The sequence below is a fragment of the Notamacropus eugenii genome, chromosome 1, assembly GCF_028372415.1.
Source record: "Notamacropus eugenii isolate mMacEug1 chromosome 1, mMacEug1.pri_v2, whole genome shotgun sequence".
NCBI lineage: Eukaryota > Metazoa > Chordata > Mammalia > Diprotodontia > Macropodidae > Notamacropus > Notamacropus eugenii.
This window is the reverse complement of record NC_092872.1, coordinates 607,469,588-607,496,347: the sequence shown is the minus strand read 5'-3', so window position 1 is coordinate 607,496,347 and position 26,760 is coordinate 607,469,588. Positions and strand designations below refer to the sequence as shown.

Here is a 26,760-nt window from a genome sequence, read left to right as displayed (position 1 = left end):
ACAATTAGTCAATCAGCTAATTTATTTATCTCATTAGAGCTGATAAGATGTTCCATGTTCAAAAACCCTGACAACTAGTATTAAGAGTACTTCAGAAAAAAGGTCTATAAAGTTGTGGGAGAAAAAGAGCCTTTCCACATAGATGATCTAAATCTAAGGCAAGATTCTAAATGCTGCTTCTGCCAATTAGTTAAGCCAAATTATAAAGATGGCCTAAAATGAAAAGGTCTAAATAAAAGCTATAAAATGAATCCTTTCTTTTTCTAAGATCAAGATAGATAACTGTGTGCATGGGTGATTTTTAAAAATTCTAATGAAAAATTAACTTGTTATTTTCAGGATTACAATCTACTAAAACAGAATGTCTTATCTATGGTTTGATCAGCATTACAGAAAGGGCCCTGAGAGATAATCTATTCTCATTTCCTTATTTATTTACAAGTGAAGAATTGTGACCTAAAGAAATTAAATAAATTATAGTCATATAGCTAATAAATTGTTATTTTAGCTTCCTAACGAAGGAGGAGAAATTAAGTGAATAATATTCAGAGTAGAATGCATTCACTTTGGCTAGAAATAAATATATTTATTGTTCTTATTATGTCCAAGATATGCTACATAAACCCTGGAAGCATCTAGGTGTAGTCGAAAGAATGCTGGGGGGCTGAGCCTAGATAGCAGAGTGAGAGCAACTACTCATCTAAGCTCTTAGAAAAACTCCTTCAGACACCTCTAAAAAGAGAATCTGACTAAATTTTAGAGGTGCAGAATCCAACAGGACATAAACTGCAGCAGTTGCACAGCCCAGGACAAACTGGAAGATCGATGGAAAGGATCTGTTCCACAGGGGTGGAGGGGCTCACAGCACATAGCGCACTGCATCTGGGCCACAGCAGGGCCTAGCAGGAAAGCCCTGGGGCAATCTGAGGAAGCAGCAGCACAGTGCGATAGCAGCTCAGAGCAATAGCAGCTCAGAGCAGGAGTCAAGTGGAGCTGAGCAAGTGAGAGTCTCAGAAGGAGCCCCAGGTATCTGTAGCAGCTACTCCTGAGACTTTTAGCCTGCAGATTAAATATCTGTAAGTCACCTACTTGAACTTTCAGGAGCCAAAATGGTGGAGTGATCGGTAAATGCTCTCTCTCCCTCCCCTTGCTGAGTGAAAGAACCATAAAATATTTCCCCAGAAAAACTTTGGATCAGTAGGATCAGCAGGAAGGGCAAACAGTCACATAGCACCGGAGGCTAGGAAAATCACTAAGGAGTACTCCTCTTACTGTGGTGGAGGACCAGAGCTCCAGGGGGGTGGAGCCTCGCAACCAGGATCTCAGGAGTGCCTCAGCACCTCAGGGGGAATGGGAAGACACTGCAGCAGCCAGGACCACCAAGCGCTGAGCTTCCCTTTGCTATAGCTCAGCTGAGGAGATCTTCCATGACTAGACCGTCCCTCCCTCACACTGAACAAGCTAGCTCCAGAGCTAATCTGGGGAAACACAAACAGAATTCACTGCCCCTTTGTTTTCTCACACCAGCCAGCTCAGCACCAGGTTCTTTAGCTTCTAGCTGAAAGAACCAGAGGCCACAACACACAAAGCCTCATTACCATGAGTAAGAAGCAAAAGAGGAAGGAAAAGACCACAGAATCTCTCTATGGGGACAAGGACCAAAACACAAATACCAAAGAGGTCAGTATTGAGACTGTACTCCCATCTGATACTTCTGAAGGGACTATGAACCGCTCGCATGCACAAAGAGCACTCTTGGAAGAACTCAAGAAGGTAACAGAAGAAAAAAATGGCCAATGATTTTTAAAGTATGAAAAAAGAATTCATTGAAGAGAACAGCTCTCTAAAAAGGAAAATTGAACAAATGGAAAAGGAAGCACAAAACCTAACTGGGAAAATTGGACAAATGGAAAAGGAGATGCAAAAGTTAACTGAAGAAAACAATTTGATGAATATTAGAATTGGGCAAGTAAAAGCTAATTACTCTATGAGACATCAAAAATCAGTCAAACAAAATCTAAAGAATGAAAAGATAGAAGAAAATGTAAAATATCTAATCAGAAAAACAATTGACCTCAAAAATAGATTGAGGAGAGAAAATCTAAGGATTATGGGTCTACCAGAAAGCCATGATGAAGAAAAGAGCCTGGACAATATCTTTCAAGAAATCATCAAGGAAAAGTGTCCGTAAGTGCTAGATCCAGAGGGCAAAATAATCATCAAAAGAATCCACCGTTCACCTCCCGAAAGGGATGGCAAACTAAAAACAACAAGAAATATTGTTGCCAAATTCCAGAACAATCAAGTGAAGGAGAAAATACTACAGGCAGTCAGAAAGAAACCATTCAAATATCTGGGAGCTACAGGCAGGATCACACAGGACCTTGCAGGTTCCACATTAAAAGACTGAAGAAATTGGAATATGATATTCTGTAAGGCAAAGGAGCTGGGACTACAACCAAGGATCAATTACCCAGAGGGCGGAGCCAAGATGGCGAAGTAGAAAGACGCACATACACATAGCTCCGAACACACAAACCACAGAACGGCTAGAGGGGACCAAGCCAGGGCGAATTCTGCACCCAGAGACCACGGAGTATTGGAGCGAGGGAGATTCCTGCTCCGGAGAGACCTGCGGACCTCTTGCGGGGGGTCCTTCGCGCCGCGGACTGGGCGCCGGGACAGGGAGCGGAGTGCGGCCCTGCAGCGGCCGCGGCACCGAGAGGAAAAGATCCGAGCGGGCTTCGGGGACGGGATCTCCAGCAGCCACGCAGGTCCCCCCACCCACAGAGGGACCTGCAAACCTCTCGCAAAAGGTCCGTCGCGCTGCAGACGCAGAGCCCAGCCCGGACCTGTGGCGGCGGCGGCGGCGGCCACGGCTCCAAGAGGCACAGATCTGAGAGGGCTCCGGAGGTGGGATCTTCAGCGGCGGCACGGGCCTCCCCACCAACAGGTGACTGACGGGGGTGGGTGAGAGAGTCTCTTTGGCGGGTTGAGAGGGGAGTGGGGTGCCCCCAAGGCTCGGGCCCCCCCAGGAGGTGGGGGCTAAGAGGCAGCTGCGGACGGGGGCTCCCCAAACGGGCAGGAGCCTGGATCCATTGTGGAAGGTCTGTGCATAAACCCCCAGAGGGAACTATGCCTGAGAGGCGGCCCTGCCCCTGACCACATGAACTTAATTCTCACACTGAATAGCAGCCCTGCCCCCGCCAAAAATCCTAAGGCGGGAAGCAGCATTTGAATCTCAGGCCCCAAACGCTGGCTGGGAGGACCAGGAGGCGAGGTGGGTGTGAGGAGAATATTCAGAGGTCAAGTCACTGGCTGGGAAAATGCCAAGAAAAGGGAAAAGAAATAAAACTATTGAAGGCTACTTTCTCGGAGAAAAGACACTTCCTCCCTTCCTTTCTGATGGGGAGGAACAATGCTTGCCATCAGGCAAAGACACAGAAATCGAGGATTCTGTGTCCCAGCCCACCCAATGGGCTCGGGCCATGGAAGAGCTCAAGAGGAATTTTGAAAATCAAGTTAGAGAGGTGGAGGAAAGACTGCGAAGGGAAATGAGAGGGATGAGGGAGAAGCATGAAAAGCAGATCAGTTCCCTGCTAAAGGAGAACCAAAAAATCTTGAAGAAATTGGCACCTTGAGAACTAGCCTAACTCAGCTGGCAAGGGAGGTGCAAGGGGCCAATGAGGAGAAGAATGCTTTCAAAAGCAGAATTAACCAAATGGAAAAAGAGATTCAAAAGCTCACTGAAGAAAACAGAAGATCTTTCAAAACTGGAATGGTACGGATGGACACTAAGGACTTTTCGAGAAAGACAGATATCTCAGAACATACCGCGCAGATTCGAAAAATGGAAGATAATGTGAAATATCTTATTGGAAAAACAACTGACCTGGAAAATAGATTCAGGAGAGACAATGTAAAAATTCTGGGACTACCTGAAAACCATGATCAAAAGAAGAGCCTAGCCATCATCTTCCATGAAATTATCAAGGAAAACTGCCCTGAGATTCTAGAACCAGAAGGCAAAATAAATATTCAAGGAATCCGCAGAACACCGCATGAAAGAGATCCAAAAAGAGAAACTCCTAGGAGCATTGTGGCCAAATTCCAGAATTCCCAGGTGAAAGAGAAAATATTGCAAGCAGCTAGAAAGAAACAATTCAAGTATTGTGGAAATACAATCAGGATAGCACAAGATCTGGCACCCTCTACATTGAGGGATAGAAGGGAATGGAATAGGATATTCCAGAAGTCAAAGGAACTAGGACTGAAGCCAAGAATCACCTACCCAGCAAAACTGAGTATAATACTTCAGGAGAAAAAATGGTCTTTCAATGAAATAGAAGACTTTCAAATTTTCCTGATGAAAAGACCAGAGCTGGAAAGAAAATTTGACTTTCTAACACAAGAATGAAGAGAACCATGAAAATGTGAACAGCAAAGAGAAATCATAAGGGACTTACTAAAGTTGAACTGTTTACATTCCTACATGGAAAGACAATATTTATAACTCTTGAAACATTTCAGTATCTGGGCACTGGGTGGGAGTACACACACACACACATGCACACACGCACACATACATAGAGACAGAGTGCACAGAGTGAATTGAAGAGGATGGGATCATATATTAAAAAAAAAAATGAAATCAAGCAGTGAGAGAGAAATATTGGGAGGAGAAAGGGAGAAGTTATATGGGGCAAATTATCTCTCATAAAAGAGGCAAGCAAAAGACTTATTAGTGGTGGGATAAAGAGGGGAGGCAAGAGAAAAACATGAGGTCTACTCTCATCACATTCCACTAAAGGAAAGAATATAATGCACACTCATTTTGATAGGAAAACCTATCTCATAATACAGGAGAGTGGGGGACAGGGGCACAAGCAGGGTGGGGGGGAGAATGGAGGGGAGGGAATGGGGAGGAGAATGCAATCCGAGGTCGACACTCATGGGGAGGGAAAGGACCATAAGAAAATAGAAGTAAAGGGGGACAGGATAGGATGGAGGGAAATATAATTAGTCCTATACAACACAACTAGTATGGAAATCATTTGCAAAACTAAACAGATATGGCCTATATTGAATTGCCTGTCTTTCAAGGGGAAGGGGTGGAGAGGGAGGGAGCTAAGGAGGTTAGAACTCAAAGTGTTAGAACCAAATGTAATGTTCTTACCACTGGGTAACAAGAAATACAGGTTAAGGGGTCAAGAAAGCTATCTGGTCCTACAGGACAAAAGAGAAGACGGAGACAAGGGCAGGGAGGGAGGATAGAGGAGAGAGCAGATAGGTCACAGGGGCAATTAGAAAGCTCGGGTTTGGGGGGGGGAGGGGATAAAAGGGGAGAAAATTTGTAACCCAAAATTGTGTGAAAATAAATGTTAAAAATTAATTAAAAAAAAAAAAAAGGATCAATTACCCAGCAAAGTTCAGCATAACATTTCAGGCAATGAGATGGACATTCAATGAAATAAGGGATTTCCAGATCTTCCTGATAAAAAGGCCAGAACTCAATAGAAAATTCTATCTTCAAACGCAGGTCTCAAGACAGGCATAAAAAGGTAAACAGGGGAAAAGAAAAACTTGTTACTCAATTTGGGCAAACTCTTTACCTCCGTATAAAGGGAGATGATACTTGCTACTCTTGAGAATTGTATATCTATTATGAAATATAGAAGGGATATACATAAATGGAGGGAGCAGGTATAAAGTAAATGATGTGATGATAAAAATGTGATGTAAGCATGCGAAGGGATTGTATCAGGAGATGTGAATAGGAGGAAGTAGAAAGGGGGTAAATTACATCACAGGAAGAAGTACAAAATTTTATTACAGTAGAGGGAGAGGAGGGAGGGAGACGAGCATTGTTTGAAAGGTATTCTCATCTGATTTGGTTCAAGGAGGGAACAACAAACTTAATTAAGTATATAAATCTAAGTAGCTCTATAGGCAGCAGGAGGGGAACGGGGAAAGAAAGAGGAGGGAAGGCTAAAAGGGAGTGAAGAAGAGTAAAGGGGAGTAAAAGGGAGGGGGGCTGGAAGAAGTAGGAGGTGGTGGTCAAAAGTGAAAACTCTATTATGGAGGGGAAAGGAGAACTAAAAGCACAAACAGTGGGAAAGAGGATGGAGGGAAAGACACAGATAGTAATCATAACTATGAATGTGAATGGGATGAACTTTTCCATTAAACAGAGATGGATAGCAGCATGGATTAAAAGCCATAATCCAACAATATGCTGTTTACAAGAAACACATTTGAAATGAGGGGATACACACAGGGTAAAGGTAAAAGGCTGGAGCAGAATATATTGTGCTTCAGCTGATATAAGAAAAGCAGGGGTAGCAATCCTAATCTCAGACAAAGCAAAAGCAGAAATAGACCTAATCAAAAGAGATAAGGAAGGAAACTATATCTTTTTTTTAATTTTTTATTATTTTTTAATGTTTAACAATCACTGCCATACAATTGAGATTTTATCCCCCCCGGACACCTACCCCCCACTACCCCCCTCCCTCCCCATGACTGCATACAATTCTGTATAGGTTCTACATATACTTTCCTATTGAGTACATTTTCACTATAGTCATGCTATGTAGTCGGACTAAAATAAATGGAAGAAATCATATAACAAATCAAAACATGATACACAAAAACATACACATACACAAACATGATCTGCTACATTCTGCGAATGACTTCCATATTTCTTTCTCTGAGTGTGGAAGGCATTTTGCCTTAGAGAACCACCATTGGGATTTTTTTTTTTTAAGAAGTTCTTGCATTATTATGTAATTCCAAGTCTACCAGAAAAAACTCTTGCACACTGTGGTTGTTGCTGTGCACAAAGTTCTCCTGGTTCTGCTCCTTTCACTCAGCATCAGGTCATATAAGTCCTTCCAGGCCTCTCTGAAGTCTTCTTGTTCATCATTTCTTATGGCACAATAGTACTCCATTACATTCATATACCATAATTTATTCAGCCATGCCCCAATTGATGGACCTCCCCTTGACTTCCAGTTTTTGGCAACTACAAAGAGTGCTGCTATAAATATTTTTGTACATGTGGGACCCTTTCCCATTTTTATGATCTCTTGGGGATACAGTCCTAGTAGTGATATTGCTGGGTCAAAGGGTATGCACGTTTTCGTAGCCCTTTGCGCATAGTTCCAAATTGCTCTCCAGAATGGTTGGATGCGCTCGCAGCTCCACCAACAATGAATTAGTGTTCCAACTCTCCCACATCCTCTCCAGCATTTATCATTTTCTTGTTCTGTCATGTTTGCCAATCTTATAGGTGCGATGTGGTACCTCAGAGTTGTTTTGATTTGCATCTCTCTAATCAATAGTGATTTAGAGCATTTTTTCATATGATTATAGATATCTTTAATTTCTTCTTCCAAAAATTGCCTGTTCATATTCTTTGACCATTTATCAATTGGGGAATGACTTGTATGATTATACATTTGAGTCAGTTCTCTATGTATTCTAGAAATGAGGCCTTTATCCCCTAGCTTAGCTGTAAAAATTCATAAGGAAACTATATCTTGCTAAAAGGTATCATAGACAATGAAGCAATATCATTACTAAACATATATTCTCCAAGTGGGATAACATCCAAATTCTTAGAGGAGAAGTTAAGGGAGTTGAAGGAAGAAATAGACAGCAAAACTATACTAGTGGGGGACCTCAACCTCCCCCTCTTTGAACTTGATAAATCTAAACTTAAAATAAACAAAAAAGAAGTTAAGGAGGTGAATAAACCTCTGGAGAAGACAGATATGACAGATCTCTGGAGAAAACTGAATGAGGACAGAAAGGAATATACCATTTTCTCAGTGGTACATGGCACATATATAAAAATTGACCATGTATTAGGGCATAAAAACCTCACAATTCAGTGCAGAAAGGCAGAGACATTCAATGCATCCTTCTCAGATCCTAATACCATAAAAATTATATGTAATCAAACGCCATAGAAAGATAGACCAAAAATTAATTGCAAACTAAATCATCTAATCCTAAAGAAGGAGTGGGTTAAACAACAAATCATAGACACAATCAACAACTTCATTCAAGACAATGACAATAATGAGACAACCTACCAAATCTTATGGGATACTTCAAAAGCAGTTATTAGGGGAAACTTTATATCTTTGAATACCTACATGAATAAAACAGAGAAAGAGGAGATCGATAAATTGGGCACGCAGCTGAAAAAGCTTGAGAAAGAACAAATTGAAAATCCCCAAGTAATACCAAATTAGAAATACTGAAAACCAAAGGAGAGAATAAAATTGAAATTAAGAAAATTACTGAACTAATAAATAAAACGAAGAGTTGGTTTTATGAAAAAACCAATAAAATTGATAAACCTTTGGTCAATTTGATTAAAAGAAAGAAGAAAGGCAAATTACCAATATCAAAAATGAATGGGGTGAACTCGCCTCCAATGAGGAGGCAATTAAAACAATACTTAGAAATTACTTTGCCCAACTTTATGCCTGTAAATACGACAACCTAAATGAGATGGATGATTATTTTAAAAGATATAAATTGCCCAGATTAACAGAAGAGGAAGCTGAATACTCAAGTAACCCCATTTCAGAAAAAGAAATTGAACAATCCATCAAACAACTCCCTAGGAAAAATTCTCCAGGGTCAGACGGATTTACAAGTGAATTCTATCAAACATTTAAAGAATAGCTAATTCCAATACTATATAGACTATCTGGGAACACTGGGGAAGGAGTCCCCTCAAATTCTTTTTATGATAAATATATGGTTTTGATACCTAAACCAGGAAGAACTAAAACAGAGAAAGAAAATTATAGACCAATTTCTCTAATGAATATAGATGCAAAAATTTTAAATAAGATTTTAGCAAAAAGAATATAGCAACTTATCACAAGAATAATACATTATGATCAGGTAGGATTCATACCAGGAATGCAGGGCTGGTTCAATATTAGGAAAACTATTAGCATTACTGATCATATCAACAACAAAACTAACAGAAACCACATGATTGTCTCAGTAGATGCAGAAAAAGCTTTTGACAAACTACACCTATTCCTATTAAAAACACTGGAGACAAAGGAATACAGGGAACTTTCCACAAATTAATAAGCAGTATCTACCTAAAACCTTCAGCAAGCATTATATGCAATGGAGATAAGGTAGATGCATTTCCAATAAGATCAGTGGTGAAACAAGATTGTCCATTATCACCACTATTATTCAATTTGGTACTAGAAATGTTAGCTGTAGCAATAAGAGAAGAAAAAGAAATTGAATGAATTAGAATAGGCAAAGAAGAAACTAAGTTATCACTCTTTGCAGATGATATGATGATATACTTAAGAGAATCCCAGAGAATAAAGTTAAAAAACTACTTGAAATAATAAACAACTTTGGCAAAGCTGCAGGTTACAAAATAAACCCACAAAAATCTTCTGCATTTCTATATATTAGTAACAAAGCCCAAAACCAAGAGATAGAAAGAGAAATCTCATTTAAAGTCAGGGTAGACACTATAAAATATTTGGGAGTCTACCTGCCAAAACAAATCCAGGGAGTATATGAACACAACTACAAGACACTTTTCACACAAATAAAGTCAGATCTACATAAGTAGAAAAACATCAGTTGCTTGTGGCAGGCCAAGCCAATATAATAAAAATGACAATTCTACCTAAATTAATTTACTTATTTAGTGCCATACCAATCAAACTATCAGATAATTATTTTCTAGAGCTGGAAAAAAATATCAAAATTCAACTGGAAGAACAAAAGTTCCAGAATATCAAGGGAACTAATGAAAAGACATGCTACGCAACATGGCCTAGTTCTACTAGATCTCAAATTGTATTATAAAGCAGCAATTATCAAAACCACTTTTTACTGGCTAAGAAACAGAAGGGTAGACCAGTGGAATAGGCTAGGTACTCAAGACAGAGTAGTCAATGAATACAGCAATCTACAGTTTGATAAATCCAAGGACCCCAGCTTCTGGGATAAGAACTCATTGTTTGACAATGATTGCTGGGAAAACTGGATAACAGTGTGGTAGAAACTAGGCATAGACCAATGCCTGACAATGTACACAAGAATAAAGTCCAAATGGGTACATGAGCTAGGTATAAAGATTGATACTATAAACAAATGAGTGGAGCAAGGAATAGTGTATTTATCTGATTTATGGAGAAGAGCAGAATTTTTGACTAAAGAAGAGATAGAAAGAATTATGAAGTACAAAATGGATAATTTTGATTACATAAAATTGAAAAGTTTTTGCACAATCAAAACCAATACAACCAAGATTAGGAGGTATGCAGAAAACTGGAGAAATTTTTTTGCAACTGCTGTCTGTGATAAAGGCCTCATTTCTAAAACAAACAGAGAACTGAGTCAAATGTACAAGAATACAAGTCATTCCTCAATTGATAAATGGTCAAAGGATATGAAGAGGCAGTTTTCAGAAGAAGAAATTAAAGATATCTATAGTCATGAAAAAATGCTCTAAATCACTATTGATTAGAGAGATGCAAATCAAAACAACTCTGAGATACCACATCACACCTATTAGATTGGCAAACATGACAGAATAGGAAGATCATAAATGTTGAAGAGGATATGGGAGAGTTGGAACACTAATTCATTGTAGGTGGAGTTGTGAGCTGATCCAACCATTCTGGAGAGCAATTTGGAACTATGCCCAAAGGGCTACAAAAATGTGTATACCCTTTGACCCAGCAATATCACTTCTAGGACTGTATCCCCAAGAGATCATAAAAATGGGAAAAGATCCCACATGTACAAAAATATTTATAGCAGCACTCTTTGTGGTGGCCAAAAACTGGAAATCAAGGGGATGCCTATCAGTTGGGGAATGGCTGAATAAATTATGGTATATGAATGTAATGGAATATGAACAGGAAGACTTCAGAGAGTCCTGGAAAGACTTATACGATCTGATGCTAAGCAAAAGGAGCAGATCCAGGAGAACTTTGTCACAATGCAAGGACCTAAAAACTTCCTAATGGTCTTTTAAAGCAAAATGCCTTCCACATCCAGAGAAAGAACTATGGAATTCAATTGCAGAATGTAGCAGATCATCTTTTGTATTGTATTTTGTATTGTTTTGTTTCTCCTATTCATTTTAATTCTTCGATGTAACTTGACTATGGTGAAAATGTATTTAATAGGAATGTATATGTAGAACCTATATAAAATTGTATGCTGTCTTGAGGAGGGAGGGGGGAGGTATAAGGGGGAAGAAGGGGGAGGGAGGGAAAAACATCTTGAGTTCTATGGTAGTGACTGCAGAACACTGAAAACAAAAAATAAATAAATAAATAAAAAAGAATGCTGAATTTGTAGTCAGAGGCCCTGGAGTAAGAATTAGCTCTGCCAGTGTCTGACCACAGGCAAGTCACTTCTCTGGGGGTCAAATTATTCATTTGTAAAATGAAGATGTTCGAGGAGAATGGCTTCCAAAGTCTCGAACAGCTCTAAGTCTTATCATTTCAAGAATGTTTAAATCATTTATGCACTTTCTTTATTATTCTAGAAATGTTAAAATTGTACTATTTATTTGTTCTTTACACCTCAGTAAGAATGTGAAAAAGTTAAACTGTTACTTTATTTTCATAGAATCACAGAATTTCAGAGCTGAGGAAAACACTAGAGATTATACAATCCAATCCATATGTAAAGAGGAATTCACTCTATACAACCACTGAATAGTTATCATCCACTTGGCTTGACGGTTTATAAAAATGCTGAACTTTCTATCTCCTAATATTTTTGGACTGTTAATGGTCAGGACCTGGAAAAGCCACTTGCAGACAGTATGATCTGAGCTGAATCTTGAAGGAAGCATTTATATGGTGCTTTAAGATTTGCAAAGTGTTTTATATAAGTTAACTCATTTGGTATTCACAACGACTCTGTGAAGTAAGTGCTATTATTATCTGCATTTTACAGATGAGGAAACTAGGCAGACGGGGGTAAAGTTACTTGCTCAGGGTCACCCAGCTAATGTTAGAGGCAGGATATGAACTCGGGCTTTCCGGCCTATATGTTCAACACTTTCATCCACTGCACAACAAGGGTATAAGGAAAAGTGAGAAGGTGAAGCATTCCAAGTACGGGGGATAGCCAGCAAAAAGGCATGGAGAAAGGTGATGAGAGTATTATATGCATGAGGAATAGCAGAAAGACCAGGGTCACTAGATCATGGATTATGTGGAGGGAATTAAAGTGTAAGAAGACTAGAAAAGAAAGAGGCCAGGTTGTGAAGGGCTTTAAAAGTCAAACAGATAATTTTATATTTGATCTTGGAGGTGAAAGGCAGCCAACTGAATTTGTTAAGCAGAAGAACGACATTGGTAGACATGTGCTTGAGGAAAATTGTTTTGGCTGCTGAGTGGAGAATAGACTGGAGCAGGGCTATACTTGAAGCAGATAGACCAACCAACAGGCTACTGTAATAATCCAGCAGTGAGGTAATAAAAGAATGCACCAGGGCAGTGGATATATGAGTGTAGAAAAGGCGATTATATAAGATACTGCAAAGGTAGAATTTACAGGACCTGGGAACAGACTGGATATGTAGAGTGAGTGCGACAAAGGAGTTGAGGATGACATTGAGGTTGTGAGCCTGGCTGACTGGAAGGAAGATGGTGCCCTTGATTAGGGAAATTTGGAAGAAATCTGGACGAGTTTGGAGGGAAAGAAGATGAGTTCTACTTTGGACAAGTTGCATTTGAGATGCCTATAGGGCATCCAATTCAAGATGTCTAAAATGTAGCTGATGATGTGAGACTGGAGCTTAGGACAGAGAATAGGGTTGGATAGATATATCTGGGAATGATTTGCCCAGAGACGATAACTGAACCCATGGGAGATGATGAGATCATTAAGGGAGACAGTAGAGACAGCCCAGTAGAGAACCTTGGGGGATGCCCACCAAACTGGACAAAAAGCAGAAGACAGTATTGGAAAGAAAATAAAATCTAGAAGTGGAGGTCGAAGAGGAAGGCAAGATGCACTAATAGATGGTTGTTTTACATGGAATGATCAATCTACTTAGACAAAACCCTTTTCAATTAAGACAAGACTGGGGACAGAGAGGTAGAAATAGATATAAAGACTGATGAGTCCTTTAAATGAAACCCCTGACAACAACCAAAATCTACCACCTTCTCTTTATGTATATGTTAACTCCTGATAGAAAATCTAAGTTTGTAATGATTTAATTTTTGTCTTTTTGGTCCCAGGGTCTTAACTCTATGCCTAGCACGTTGACCCTTACTTGGTCTCTTTATGACTGCGTCTTGCTCAAAGGTGGTTAGAATCTGTTTACTACAGGCAACAGGGTACAGAATCTATCTTGCCCTACAGGAAAATAGAAGGGAAGGAGATAAGAGAAGGGAGGGCAGATTGGGGGAAGGGGTAATGCACAGTATCTTGGGGTGAGCAGAGGAGGAGAGATGGGGAGAAAATTTGGAACTCAAAATCTTGTGGAAGTGAATGTTGAAAACTAAAAGTAAATTAATTAACTAATGAGAATCAGTTTACCTATATTGGAGAAATTATAAAAGGTTCCAGTAAAGAGTTATATGAACTGATGCTGAGTGAAGTGAGCAGAACCAGGAAAACACTGTTCACAGAAATAGCCACTGTGTGTGATGAGTGATTTTGATAGACTTCTTAGCAATGTAAAGAACCTAAACCAATTCCAAAGGACTCATGATGGAAAATGCCATCCACATCCAGAGAAAGAACTATGGAGTCGGAATGGAGAGTGAAGCAGACTATTTTCTTTTTTGTTTTATTTTTTTTCTTTCTCATGGTTTCTCCTATTCATTATAATTCTATGCAACATGACTAATGTGAAAATAAGTTTAATGGAAAAGTGGTGTGGAGCCTATATCAGATTGTATGTCATCTTGGGGAGGGGGGAAAGAATGAAGGAGAGACAATTTAAAACTTATGGAAGTGAATGTTTAAAACTAAAAATAAATAAATTGAAAACTGTAAAAAGAAAAAAGCCTCAGCCAAAAAAATAATAGAAGGTTCCAGTCTCCTTTGTCCTTTTGAGTACAAAAAGCACCACTACCCCTAATGACCTTGGGTCACTCAGTTCTAGCCTGAAGTTCTAGATAAAACTAGTCTCTCATAGATAAGTATTTTAATATCTCTCAGGGTAAGAATCAACAAATGGGATCTGGAGTGACAAGAGAGACATAGGGTGCAGACATCTTTAGTTATATGTTTGTCTACCATACTGGTTTCAATATTTCACACACACCCCTCACACCTTTAATAGCTGAAAGACAAGTCACAATGTTCTGGGCCTCAGTTCTCTCAACTATAACATGGAAATAATACTAATAACACTCTGCAGGGTGGCTAAAATGATCACATGAGATTAATATTCATATTTCGAACAGCAAAGCACTAAATAAATGAGCCTCAGACACCTACTAGCTGTATGACCCTGGGTAAGTTGCTTAACCTGTCTATGTCAGTTCCTTCAATGTAAAATGGGGTTATTAATACCACTTGCCAATATTTTGTGAAGATTAAATGAATTAATAATTGTAATTATAACACACTTGGCACACTTAGCACTAGAATTAAGAGGGTCTGGGAAAGGTTTCCTGTAGATGATCATCAGAAATCTCTAAATGCAAAGGTGATTTTATTTTCTCTCCTCCCTACCAAAGTTGTTTATCTGAAGACCAATGAAGTTGTTACTGTAGAGAGGGGAACTGTAAAGATCATTTTAGTCTTTCCCAAGTAATCAAAACTTCTTTGAGGGAAGACTTCATTTTCCAAGTAAATCTACCCCAAATAACAATAGGGAATAACTGCAGAGAGTTTTCCGCTATGTTCTTCCTCTTCTTTTCAAAGGGGCAGAGGAATTCTGATACTATGTGTTCATTTTCATTCCCTTCTACTTCCAAACTTCATTAAGATTCTGGGGTTAAACAGCAAACTAATATCATTTTTAAAAATTTACTGTGTCCCAATCATCCCTATCTTTAAGTTTCTCAAAACATTCAATGGTTATAACAGATTGATAAAAATGTGGACAGAGCCAGTCAATTTAATTTTGGCAGAGTAAGAATTTGCCTCACCAATACTGCCCAAACCATGAAATGTATTAAGAAGTTAAAGTCTACTGAATTAGTCTATCACTATGCATATCCTGGATAGGAACTTCAGATGAAAAATGAGCTGGTCTGAGAACTAAGAAAAATAGTAGCTAGTCTGCATTTGGAAAAGTGTGCAACCTTTTCAATGATGCTAAGCTGTCTCCTGATTACAAAAAAAAGTTCATATTTTCAATATTGACATTTGTCTGGACATGCTATACAGGTACAAATAATGAAATACCATTATGTCCAAAGAATCAAAATTGTTGGTGAACCAAAACTCAACAGAAAGATGTATAGTGCATACAAGCAAGTGATAAAAGATATTTAGGATAAAAGGCAATAGAATAAGAGATAAAAGATGGATAGGTCTAAGTGTTATACTGGTAATTGTGAAAATCAAAAATCCTCAGGGAAATTCTCTAGCAGACTGAATATTTATGGAAAGATATGAACAAGAATCACTGAAAGTCAGAAGGCATGCATGGAATAATTCTGATCTGCACCAATGGAAGGAATATGCAGAGTAATGAGATCAGAGTGTCACCAAAGTATTGAAGTATGAAATAAAATGGACAGAACAACACATTACCTCTGTACTCGGTACACTCGTGTCCATGGTGGTACGAGAGCCAATATTCGAGCTACTAATTCTACAAGGCAACTAGGAGAATAACTCTTGTATCTTCCTGATTTCCAAAGCTCATAAAGACCAGTTCCACGTATCACCAGCGTAGGGTATAGTTTCATACCATCAGGGCGAAAGGCAGGGTTCTCAAAAAACTCCTGAGGACAAAGAATAAACAACTCTCAATTATCCATACAAAAATTACACACTTTTTTTTCCTTAAGAAATTGTTTTTATTGTCAGTAACAGCATTCTCAAAACAACTTTAACCAGGCAGACAACAGAGAATGGTTTATTCAAAATCCACAGTATGATACTAATTCAAACATAAATACATTATATGGGTACACTGAAGATGATATTTTTCCTCAAACTTAGAATGACTTTATCATTCTCTGAATATCTGATAAGTTGGTTTTCTCATAGTGGGTTAAAAATATTGGGGTTTTACAAAGTTGGCAGAGTCTCTCATGAGGAAGAAAAGAAAAATCACTATATTTTAGTTGAGATATTTTAAAGTTTTAATCTCTCCTTTGCCACTTTACTATGCAGTGTATCCCAAAAGTCTTGGTACAATTTTATGCTATTGGAGCTGCAAGTGTGACTTTAGGAAAGGTCTTAGTCTTAGTTTCTTCATCTGTAAAATGAGAGTGTTGGACCAAATGATCTGTAAAGTATTTCTAGTTCTAAATTGACAGTCTTACTATCATAGAGCATCTAAATGCTGTTGACTTATTCAAGTCACCAAGAGCAAATGAATAATTTTACAAGCTACCAATAGAATCAGTGGGGAAAATCTATTAGTAATCTTAAAAAAAAAAACTGTATGGAGATGTAATGGGAATTGAGAAGGGCCAATATTGTAAGAAGAACTGAATTTGCAAATCACAGACCAGTGAACTTGACATATTCCTGACAAAATACTAGAACATATTATTAAAAGCAGAGGGGGCTATATGGTGTAATGGTTAAAGACCTAGCATCAGAACCAGAAAGTCCTGGGTTCAAATCCTGTCTTTGATATGTACAAATTACATGCTTTTAAAATTATTCAGTGTGAATTGTTAAGCTTGAGTAAGTTTATCTTACACATCCAGAATCCTCCTGGATTGTCTTTCCTTACTACTTAGCTGATATTTGTTTAGACTGATTGGAGCAGAGGATTTGTTTTAAAAGCAATAGAGAACAATTCAAACAAAGGCACTGAAAGGAAGTTTTTAACTCAGTTCTAGAAAATCCAAATATTAAAGCAAGTATAGGCCAGTAGACTTAGTATGATTTATTCTATCACTTGTTAATTAGCTACCCAATTGTTACCTTATATACAGAGTTCTTTGTTTTGGAACTTGATGCAACACAGCAAAACTAGATAGTGTTAAAGAAGGGACAATACTGTCCTCCATATTTCTGTAATGGCCTTTCTTGATTTTTTACAATTTATTTTATAGATCAATTTTTTAAACACAAGTTAATCAAAACTTTAGATCTTTCTTAGTAAGAATGTTTCCTTTCAAAGGTAACTGCCAGCCCAGAGGAAAGAGGACTAGATCAAGTTCAATTCATAATTGCTGTCAATCTCCCAATGGAACAAATACTTGGGGACTGTAGTCTGAAAAGCCCACAAACATGCTGAGATCTCATGTGGCAAACAGGCAGTTTGATAAGTGAGTGAGCCACAAGAGCTAACAACAACAAGATGAGAGAAGTGAGAATCTCTCTATTCTTAAGTATGCAGAGCAAGAAGAACATTACATGGAACTGGCATAAGTATGATTTATCTCTATTTCTGCCAGTGACAAATATTAATTCCACATGAACAATGTAAAAGTTAGTGACCTATAGACAGAAGCTGAAGGGGCTAGGAAAAAACCCCTTTTTCTCACAAGGTTATCAGGCAGAATGCAATAAACTCTGAAATAATGGAAGGGGTATTTCAAAAGGCAAAGGAAGAAGAAAAATAGTCTTGAGTGAGAAAGAGGAGAGGAGAGAGAGAGGAGAGAGAGGAAGAGGAGGAGAGAGAGGGAGAGGAGGAGAGGGGGGGAGAGAGGGTGGGGAGAGAGGGGGAGGGAGAGAGAGAGAGAGAGAGAGAGAGAGAGAGAGAGAGAATCAACATTAAGTCAGGAGGTGGGATGTTAAGAGAATAGGACGCAGAGAAAGAAGGGAAGGACCACAAACACTTGAAGTTATATAGTAGATACAAGATACTTCCCAAAGAAAGTAGAGCTAGAAACTGTAAAGAGTAAGGAACTTGTGATCCAAGGAGAGAAGAAATCAATTTCTTTTCAGTGGAAGAAAAGTGGTGGTGGTTAATGACTCCCTGCTAAGAAACAGTGAGGTACTCATGCCAATCTAACATTAATAATAGGGAGATAAGCTGTTAGGGCACCTAGGTGGTGTGAATAGAGCACTGGGCTTGGAATCAGGAAGATCTGAGTTCAAATCTAGAATCACACCTTAGCAGCTGTGTGATACTGGACTAGTACTGATACTGGACACTTAACCCTAGTGTGCCTCAGTTTCTCATCTATAAAATGGGCTAGAGAAAGAAATGACAAACCACTACAGAATTTCTCCCAAGAAAACTCCAAATGTGATCATGAAAAAAATCAGAAATGATGAGTTAGACAGGACTGAAAAACAACAAATACTGTTCCCAGCAGGAGTAATACTGCCAAACCTGACAACCAACACCCTTTCTGGGGATTCAACTGGCAACAAGTGACACCTCTAAAAGGTACCTAGGAAGCACATAGATATATGCTACAGTTCATTCTCCGCCCAAAGCAAAGTAGATGATAAATTCTTAACTTGCATTAACAATGTGTTAATGATTCTTCAAAATATAAGAAAGCTGAATATGAGAGCTGTTCCTTATCTGATTTTGACAAATAAGAAAGAAGTAGCTGAATCTGAAATGCTGGTAACAGTAAGACAGAGTTGAACTCTACTTTAGAGTTCATGATACAGAAAGTCAGGAAAGTCAGATAGTGTAAATACCTCTTATTTCAAAGAATTCAGAGAACTGGTAGGTATGATCCCAGATCCCAAAACTTTATATAGAAAGTTGCCTAATGTAAGGTAAAGGAAGAATGCAATTCTGAAGACACAAATACAAAGGATTTCAATGAGATAAGCAGTCAAAGGAAATAAACAAAAGGTATTCAGAAGATTTACAACCAACATCAATCATGTAAAAATGTTCTAAACACTAATAAGAGAAATGTAATTTAAACTGAGCCTTCATCTCACACCCATCAAATTGGCAAAGATGGAAATCATATTGGAGGGGGTGTGGGAAAATAGGTACATTAACACGTTCCGGGAAAGTCTGAATCATTAAGGTTACTAAACTGTTCTGACACTTTGATTTAAATACTCCCACTGCTTGGTGTTCAGACACTCGTTGCCCAAAGAGGCCAAAGGAAGAAAAAATGGTCCAAAAGATATTAAAATATTCAGAGTACACCTTTTTGCAGTGGTATGAACTTAAAAGATATTAGGGTAAAGGTTAGGGGTAAAAGAAAACTGGGTCAATTGATTTGAGAATTGCAGTACCTGGAGGCAACAGAATACTACTGCCTCACAATAAATGTAAAATAAGGGGAATGCAGAGAAACATGGAGGACTTATATGAAGAGACACATAGTGAAGAAAGTAAAACCAGAAGATCATAAAGTAAATAAAGATAATAGTAAAAAGTGATTGGACTCGAGTAAAGGCATACACAATACTGGTTGTGGATGGCAGATGATGAAACAAACACCCCTCCTCTTGACTACAGGCACTGAATGTTACTTAGGGTTGTCAAATGTGGCTGGTATATTAGTTGGTGTTTTTGCTTAACTTTTTTTTTTTTAAATAACAAGAGAGGATTTGGGGTGGGGGAACAGTGATAATACTGGGAAACAGCTTAAAAAACCAAAAGGCATAAATAAAACTTGAAAACAAATAAAAGTTTAAGAGTAAGATATATCTAATATTAATGAAGATGCACAGAGGAAACTTATCAGTCAACTTTAGGTTTTAAAAAGACAAGTAGAGAGGATAGAAGCCAGGGTAGGTAACAGAAAAATAGAAAAGGGTAGCATGGTCTTGTAAGAATAGTGACAACAATGTTAAGGCTGAGAATGAACTGGGGATAAATTCTAAGAACAGGGTAATTTAGACACATCGAGAGTGAGAGAAAGATGAAAGGATAAGACTATTACTTGGAATGAATGGGTTCATTTCTCCATCAAAACAAATGATCTTTACTTAGACTGGAAGAACAAAAATGGTAGATGAAATCTGATCTAAGTGAGCCGATAGTAAGAGTTCATCTGGTTGCCCTAAGTAAATCATAGTTCCCCAACAGGCCTATCCAAACTTTAGCCCATCATATAGTAATAGCTTATGGATGGGGTAGCTCAGTCACTTGCTGATCAATAAAAACACTGTCAAAAACCAGGCTTGGAGGTGAGAAAGTGCTGTCCTGGCTTTCTAATGGCTGGTTTACTTGAATTCTGGACCAATTTTAAAAGGAAAATATTAAAACAGATGGTTTATGAGCAGTTAGAAAGAGAAATGAAGTGTCAGAGTCCTAATCACTAGAAGCCAGCATGGGATTAACCAAAAATAGGTCAGTTAGTGGCAATCAAAATTAGCTAAATGACTGCACCCAAAGAGTAGTAGTATTGAATCCATGCCATGATGGGAGAAGATTTCTGTAGAGTGCTCTAGTGTATTTGGCGTTGGGAGAAGATCTCTGTAGTGTGACCCACTGCACTTGGCCACGCTCAGCATTTTTAGTAATGAATTGGCAAAGATACCAGTCAAATATGCAGATGACACCAAGCTAGAAGAGATAGCTAACACATTGGATTATAGAGTCCAGATCCAAAAAGATCTTGACAGGCTTCAGTGACAGGCTGAATCTAATAATATGTAACAGATAAAGACAAACATAAAGCCTTTCACTTGGGTTCAAATAATTCATTGAATAAGTACTGGACAGGAGAAGAACAGTTACACAACAGTTTGTGTGAAAAGGAACAAAAAAGGAGGTTTTCTGAATAGCAAACTCAAGTTAAAGAGTATAACGGTAGCTAGAAAAGCTAATGTGAGCTCATCCTTCATTAAGGGAAGCATTGTGTCCAAATAGAGAGGTCCAATAATCTTGTATTATTCTATATTGGTCAGGCTATGTGGAATTCTGAGCACTGCATTGTAGGAAGGATGGTTCTGAAGTGGAGTATATCTAGAAAGGCAACCAGGATAGCCAGTCAAGAGAAGAGGGACAGTGATCTAAAAGAATCAGAGGAAGAAAAAGAAAATGTTCACATCAGAAGAAAACTTACTCTATCGATGGAAGTGACCCAAGTGGTCTTGGAGTAAATGAAGGGCTATATAATGAAAAATGGCTTAGATTTGCCCTTCTTGGTTCCAGAGTCCAGAAATAAGTAGTAATGGACAGAGACCTTCCGGGAGATAAATGTGGACTCTATATGAAGAAAGAAAACTTGCAAATAATAAGAGTTGTTCAAAGGTGAAATGGACTGCTTTTGGAGGTAGTAGGTTTTTCCGTTTTCACTATGGGTTGTCCAGTGAAGGTTAAAGAACCACTTCTTAGGGATATTGTAACAGAGATTCCTTTTAGGTACAAGTTGGACTGGATGGCTTCTGTTTGATTCAGTGTTAAAGCAGTGATATTCAATGGCTGTATTTTTAGTGGGTCTTTTCAGAAAAGTTACTCAGAGTTCTTAGACTCTTGGTCACTTCCTCTAAATCCTTTCTCTTACCTCATCACAACTCAAACTCTGACTGGATGGAGACTAATTTGGATTTTGCCCCAGAACCAATTTCCATTGGAAGTCAGAACTGTGAAAACCTCATATGATTAGGAATTCTGAATCAACTACAGGTTGACTATAACCAAAATAAAAAAATCTTTCCTCTGCTTATTCAACTCCTTTAGTAAAAATTTCACTATCTCTGTTTACTTTTTCTAAATGCAATCTACAGCTTAACAAGAACTGGGCTGATCCCCAAGCTAGGACTCAGCTGCCAGGCCTTGTAAATAAAACATTTAATTACATTCTTTACTCAGTGTGATGGTGTGAGTCAGAAAGAAATCAGACTTAGAACAAGAGAAAAGCAAGTTTGCTTAGGCCCATTTTCTGCATTGTCTTGAGAGTATGTTTTTTCCCCAGGATAGATTAGAAAGTATCAGTACTGAGTTCAGAAGCAGGAGAGATGAGGACAGAGCTTCATATGATGTTTGTTCTTAGCCTACAAAATTTAAATCTCTCATGTCCAACGTATATGAATACAGAATGACACAACAATGATCCATTTTACTGTATGTTTGTTTAGAGAAACAAGAATTTCATTTCTGGATCTAACCTTTTCTGTATATTTGATAGTTGTTTCCAGGCCTGTGATCTGGACAATGAACATTAAGACTGGAAAAATCTTCTAAATTTATGATATTATCCTTTTGGCATTGTAAACAATCTGTGTCATGCTTGTCACCCAAGTCTGTAGTTCTATTTCTTCATTTGGCATTGGTAAAGGGACACTATCTGTGTTTTTATTGCTCTTTAAATTAGTACATTTTTCTCCTTTTTTGATTATAATCTGCCCTTGTTTTGCATCATGTATAATGGAAGAATCACTGTTCTTGAGTAGCTCTCCTCCTTTCGATAATTGTCTAACACACAATGATGTTTTTTATCTTTTTTTTTAGTTTTTGCTCAGGATGCCTTTTTCATCTATTGCATTTCTGCTGTACCTCCAAGTACGTGTAACTATTGACTTCTTCGATTTCTCTCTTGTTGATTTTGAAACATCTTTCATCTCAAGATTCATTGTATATCTACTTGGCCTTAGAGAAATTCAACTCTAATAAACTATATACAGTTTTCTTTGTAGCTGTTGTATTTTATGTTCCCAATTTATAAGGTCTTTGGCAAATGTTATGCAGTTGTCTGCAAAGAGCAAATGTGTCAGTTGTTCTCTGGCTCTCCTGATGACAGTTTCCCATACTATCATTCTGAAACCCCATAAACAACATTTGTGTAAATATTCTTATGGAAACTGTGTTATCCTAGTTTATTCCTTTTCTGTTGTAAAAATTATGTGGAGTCTGGAAAAGCAGAATTTCCACTGTACAAACCCTGTTCATTTCTGCCAATAGATCTATTTATATGAGATTGAGCCCAATGTCACCCAAAATTGTTATTACCAGAGTGAATTCTGCTCCATCAAAAGATCTTTTTGAGGAAGGTACACAAATAATGGTTTTGTAGTTGATGAATATCATCTCCTTGTATACTTTACATTTCTCCTTTTGCTGTTAAACTGCATATATTTGACTTGTAGGGAAGAATCTAGATTGAAAACCTTACTGTTCTTTTTTCTTATCCACACACTTGTCATTATGTCACTGATCCCCTTCTCTTTTGTCTTCTTTGAGAGACTGCTCCTTAGATCAGTCTCTTTTGAGTCAATCTTTTCAATCAATAGGCTCCTTATTTCCTGCCTAAAACATATCTAGATCTCCCTATCCTTAAAAAACCTTCACTTGATTCGGCTTTCCTCTCAAATTATTGTACTATATTTAATACAAATGCTCTTTTCCATGGCCTTCCATTATCTTTTAACTACTCAATCCAATCTTTAAAGATAAAGACTAGAACTGAAAACATCAATCTGGATGTCATCTACCAAAGAAAGAGTCTTGTTACGGATCCCGATAGGGGATATGAAATGAATGATGATGCAGGAAAAGAGACTAAGGAATGGTCTTAGGTAGAGAACGAGTAGCACTGGGAAAATCCAGAGAGGAGGAAGTATCCAGGAGAGAGTGATCAACAATGTGAAAGGATGCAGAAAGGTCAAGAAGGATTAGGAATGAGAAAAGGCCTTTGGATTTGTCAATTAAGAGACCACTGGTAACTTTGGAGTAATTAGTTTCAATAGAGTGGTGGGCTGGAGAAATGAAGAGAAGAAGAAGTAGCAGCACTGGGTGGAGAAAGCTTTTTCCAGGAGTTTGGCTGTGAAGAGGAAGAGAGACAAAGGATGATGGCTTGAGGAGGTAGCAGGGTACAGTGAGGTTATTTAAGGACAGGGGATACTGTATCTCCTAACTGGTCTGTCTTCTTCCAGTCTCTCCCCTTTTCAGTCTATATTTCATACAGATGCCAACAAAACCTACATAAGGCAGGTCTAACTATGCCACTTACCTAATCAAAAATCTCAGTAGCTGTCTCATATCTCTAGGATAAAACACAATCCTCTCAGTCTAGCATTTAAAGTCCTCCACAGCTTTCCCAGTCTTTATATTAGTTCATACACTCTGAGTTACAGTCATATTGGATTACTAGCCACTCTTGGATTTTGGCATTCTAATGCCTTTCTATATATCCTTACAAAGGATTTGGCAAGTAACTGGAATGTACTCTCCCCATCATATTTTCCTCTCAAAATCTTCATCTTTTAAATCAAAGATAAGTTGCTACCTCATCTGCAAAGGCTTTTTGGATCCCTCCTTCCTCAAATTATCATATACTTACTTACTTTAGTATATGCAATATCTCCCAAGCAGAATATGAGATCTCTGAGATTAGAATCTATAGTGGAAAAAGTACTGAATTTAGACCCATAAGACCTTGGGCAAGTCACTTATCACCCCAGGCCTCAGTTTCCCTATCAGTCCCGTGTAGCTCTAGATGTTAAATCCTATTGTGGCAGAAGTGAGACTACAATTCAGATATTCTGACTTCCAGCCCAGTGTTTTGTTTTTTTTTTTTACATTAAACCAGGGGAATAAAGAACCCAGAATGGAGAATTTCACACATGCAAGATTACTAAATAATTCTTCTTCTTATGCACTGTTCTGACCCAAATTATATATGATGAGAGATCTTGAAAATGATGCAGGGAATCAACCAGAGAATTATCTCTTTCCTGTTCTACTAATGAATCCATGTTAAGTTTTAATTTCTTCTTTCACAATGATTAAGCAATTTATGGAAATGTAGATATAGATCATTCGACACAGACACTAATCACTACACTTTTGCCAGTCTTCCCACCAGGAGGGGCTCTAAAATGTACCTGTTTTCCGTGAGAGGAGATGACAGCCTATGAGTGTGTCCAAAGGCAAGATATCACTACAATACAGAGTCTTTGTAATCAGACTGGTAGAATTCTAACTCAGCAACTCTATTTATGGAGTAAAGTTAAATCTAGAAAAGACCTGGGTGCTGATAATTAGAATCCACGTGTTACATGAAAGAAACTGACAAATAGTAAGTAGGATTTCAGAGAAAAAACTGAAGTCACTTAGAAGCTGGAAAAGAGGTTCTGAATTCTGCTGGGTCTGAACAATGTTATTATCTAACCAAAACATTTATAGAGGAAATGAAACCATTAACTTGGAGAGTATTATTCTCTAGGGATAAATCAGAGTTTCCATTTTAGTTCTTTACCATTCAACGGCTGAGATGTAGTTAGAAATGAAATAGGTCTGCCAATATTCCCCGTGGACTGCAAAGATCACAAACAAGCAGATAAATAAATCTGCTTATGTAAAGAGACTATCTGCAAGATACAGTGGTGAAATAACCTTTTTCCTTGGATATTAAGAATAATTAAGTGAGATTAGGCTATTTGCTATTATTTGAAACACACTATATTCTTTTAATAGGGCCCTGAGAGCACTGTTATTGATCTTCCCAGGAGTTCTGCTAATGAAAACTGTGCTTTAGGTGTTAATAGTCCTATTGTTCAAATGCCTGGGACTACTGAAAACCCTAGGTAGGCCCCACTGAAAACCACAAAGTATTATGGAGGCATTATTTGAGGAATTACTAACACTGTTGCCTGAGACCTACTTTCATTGCGTAAATGGTTCTTCATTTGGGGGTGCACTGGTTCCAAATAAAGACAGCTTTTGAAAGCTAAGAAAAGAGATATTAATAAATGTGTAGCATCACATCTGAAGGTTTCTCTCATAAATGAACACAATTCCATTTTTTAATGAGGCAGATAGCAAAAGAAAATTTCCTATGTAACTTAATAAATGAATTATATAATTTAGCCTTCCTCTCAAAAACATATTTGTAAATAACATTTTCATGGCTTGTAAATGAGAAAAAAACAACCTTAGAAATTTCATTTCTTTGATAAAAAAGTTATGTTGCTGTTTTAAAACATATAGCTGTTCTTTATCAATGATTATTCTTCTCTCTCAAATAGAACTTTCCCTGGTAATGAAGTACAATACAGCAAAACAAATAGATACATTAGCAATATCTGCTGAAGTATATAGTTCATTCTATACCTTTAGTTCACCACTTTTCTGCTAAGTTCTCTAAAGGAAGACAGGGTGGTGCAGTGGGAAGAGTTCTGAAAGTGGAAATCTGGGGACCTAGGTTTGAACTTCTCCCTGTAAATTATTACTTGACTTTAAACAAGTCACTCAACTTCTCTGGGTCTCAGCTATCAATTTACAAAATGAGTATTTGGACTACATAGTCTCTGAAGTCTGGTCTAGTTCTAAACCTATGAATAGTTATTGCACTAATTAGAGTTCTGATGCATTTCAATATTATTTTCCTTTATATTGTAGTGATTACTGTGTAAATCATTCTTTTGTTTCTGCTTACTTTGCTCCGTATCAGTTTATTCAAGTATTTTCAAGTTTTTCTGAATTTTACATATTCATTATTTTATTATGGTATAATAATATTCCACTACATTCGTATTGAAAAATGTGTTCAATCATTCCCCAACTGATGGGCACCAAATTTTGTTTCTAATTCTTTGGTAGCACAGGAAAAAAAAATGTATATGTGGGACTTTTCCTTGTCTTTGACTTCTATGTTTTATAGTATTTACTGATTTAAATATGTTGTCTTTTCCATTGGAATTAAGCTCCTTCCTGAAGGCAGGGACTGTTTTCACCTTGCACTCAGCCAAATACCT

General features: G+C 37.9%; 1 protein-coding gene across 2 annotated transcripts in view; it reads right to left on the bottom strand.

Annotated features, from left to right (window-relative positions):
* The window catches only part of ELP3 (elongator acetyltransferase complex subunit 3), a 123,280-nt gene that overhangs the window by 58,797 nt on the left and 37,723 nt on the right, over positions 1–26,760 (bottom strand). For both annotated transcript variants that reach the window (XM_072634792.1, XM_072634793.1), the window contains exon 10: positions 15,757–15,950. In XM_072634792.1, the coding sequence (XP_072490893.1) occupies positions 15,757–15,950 (194 nt within the window). The remainder of the gene's footprint in view (positions 1–15,756; positions 15,951–26,760) is intronic.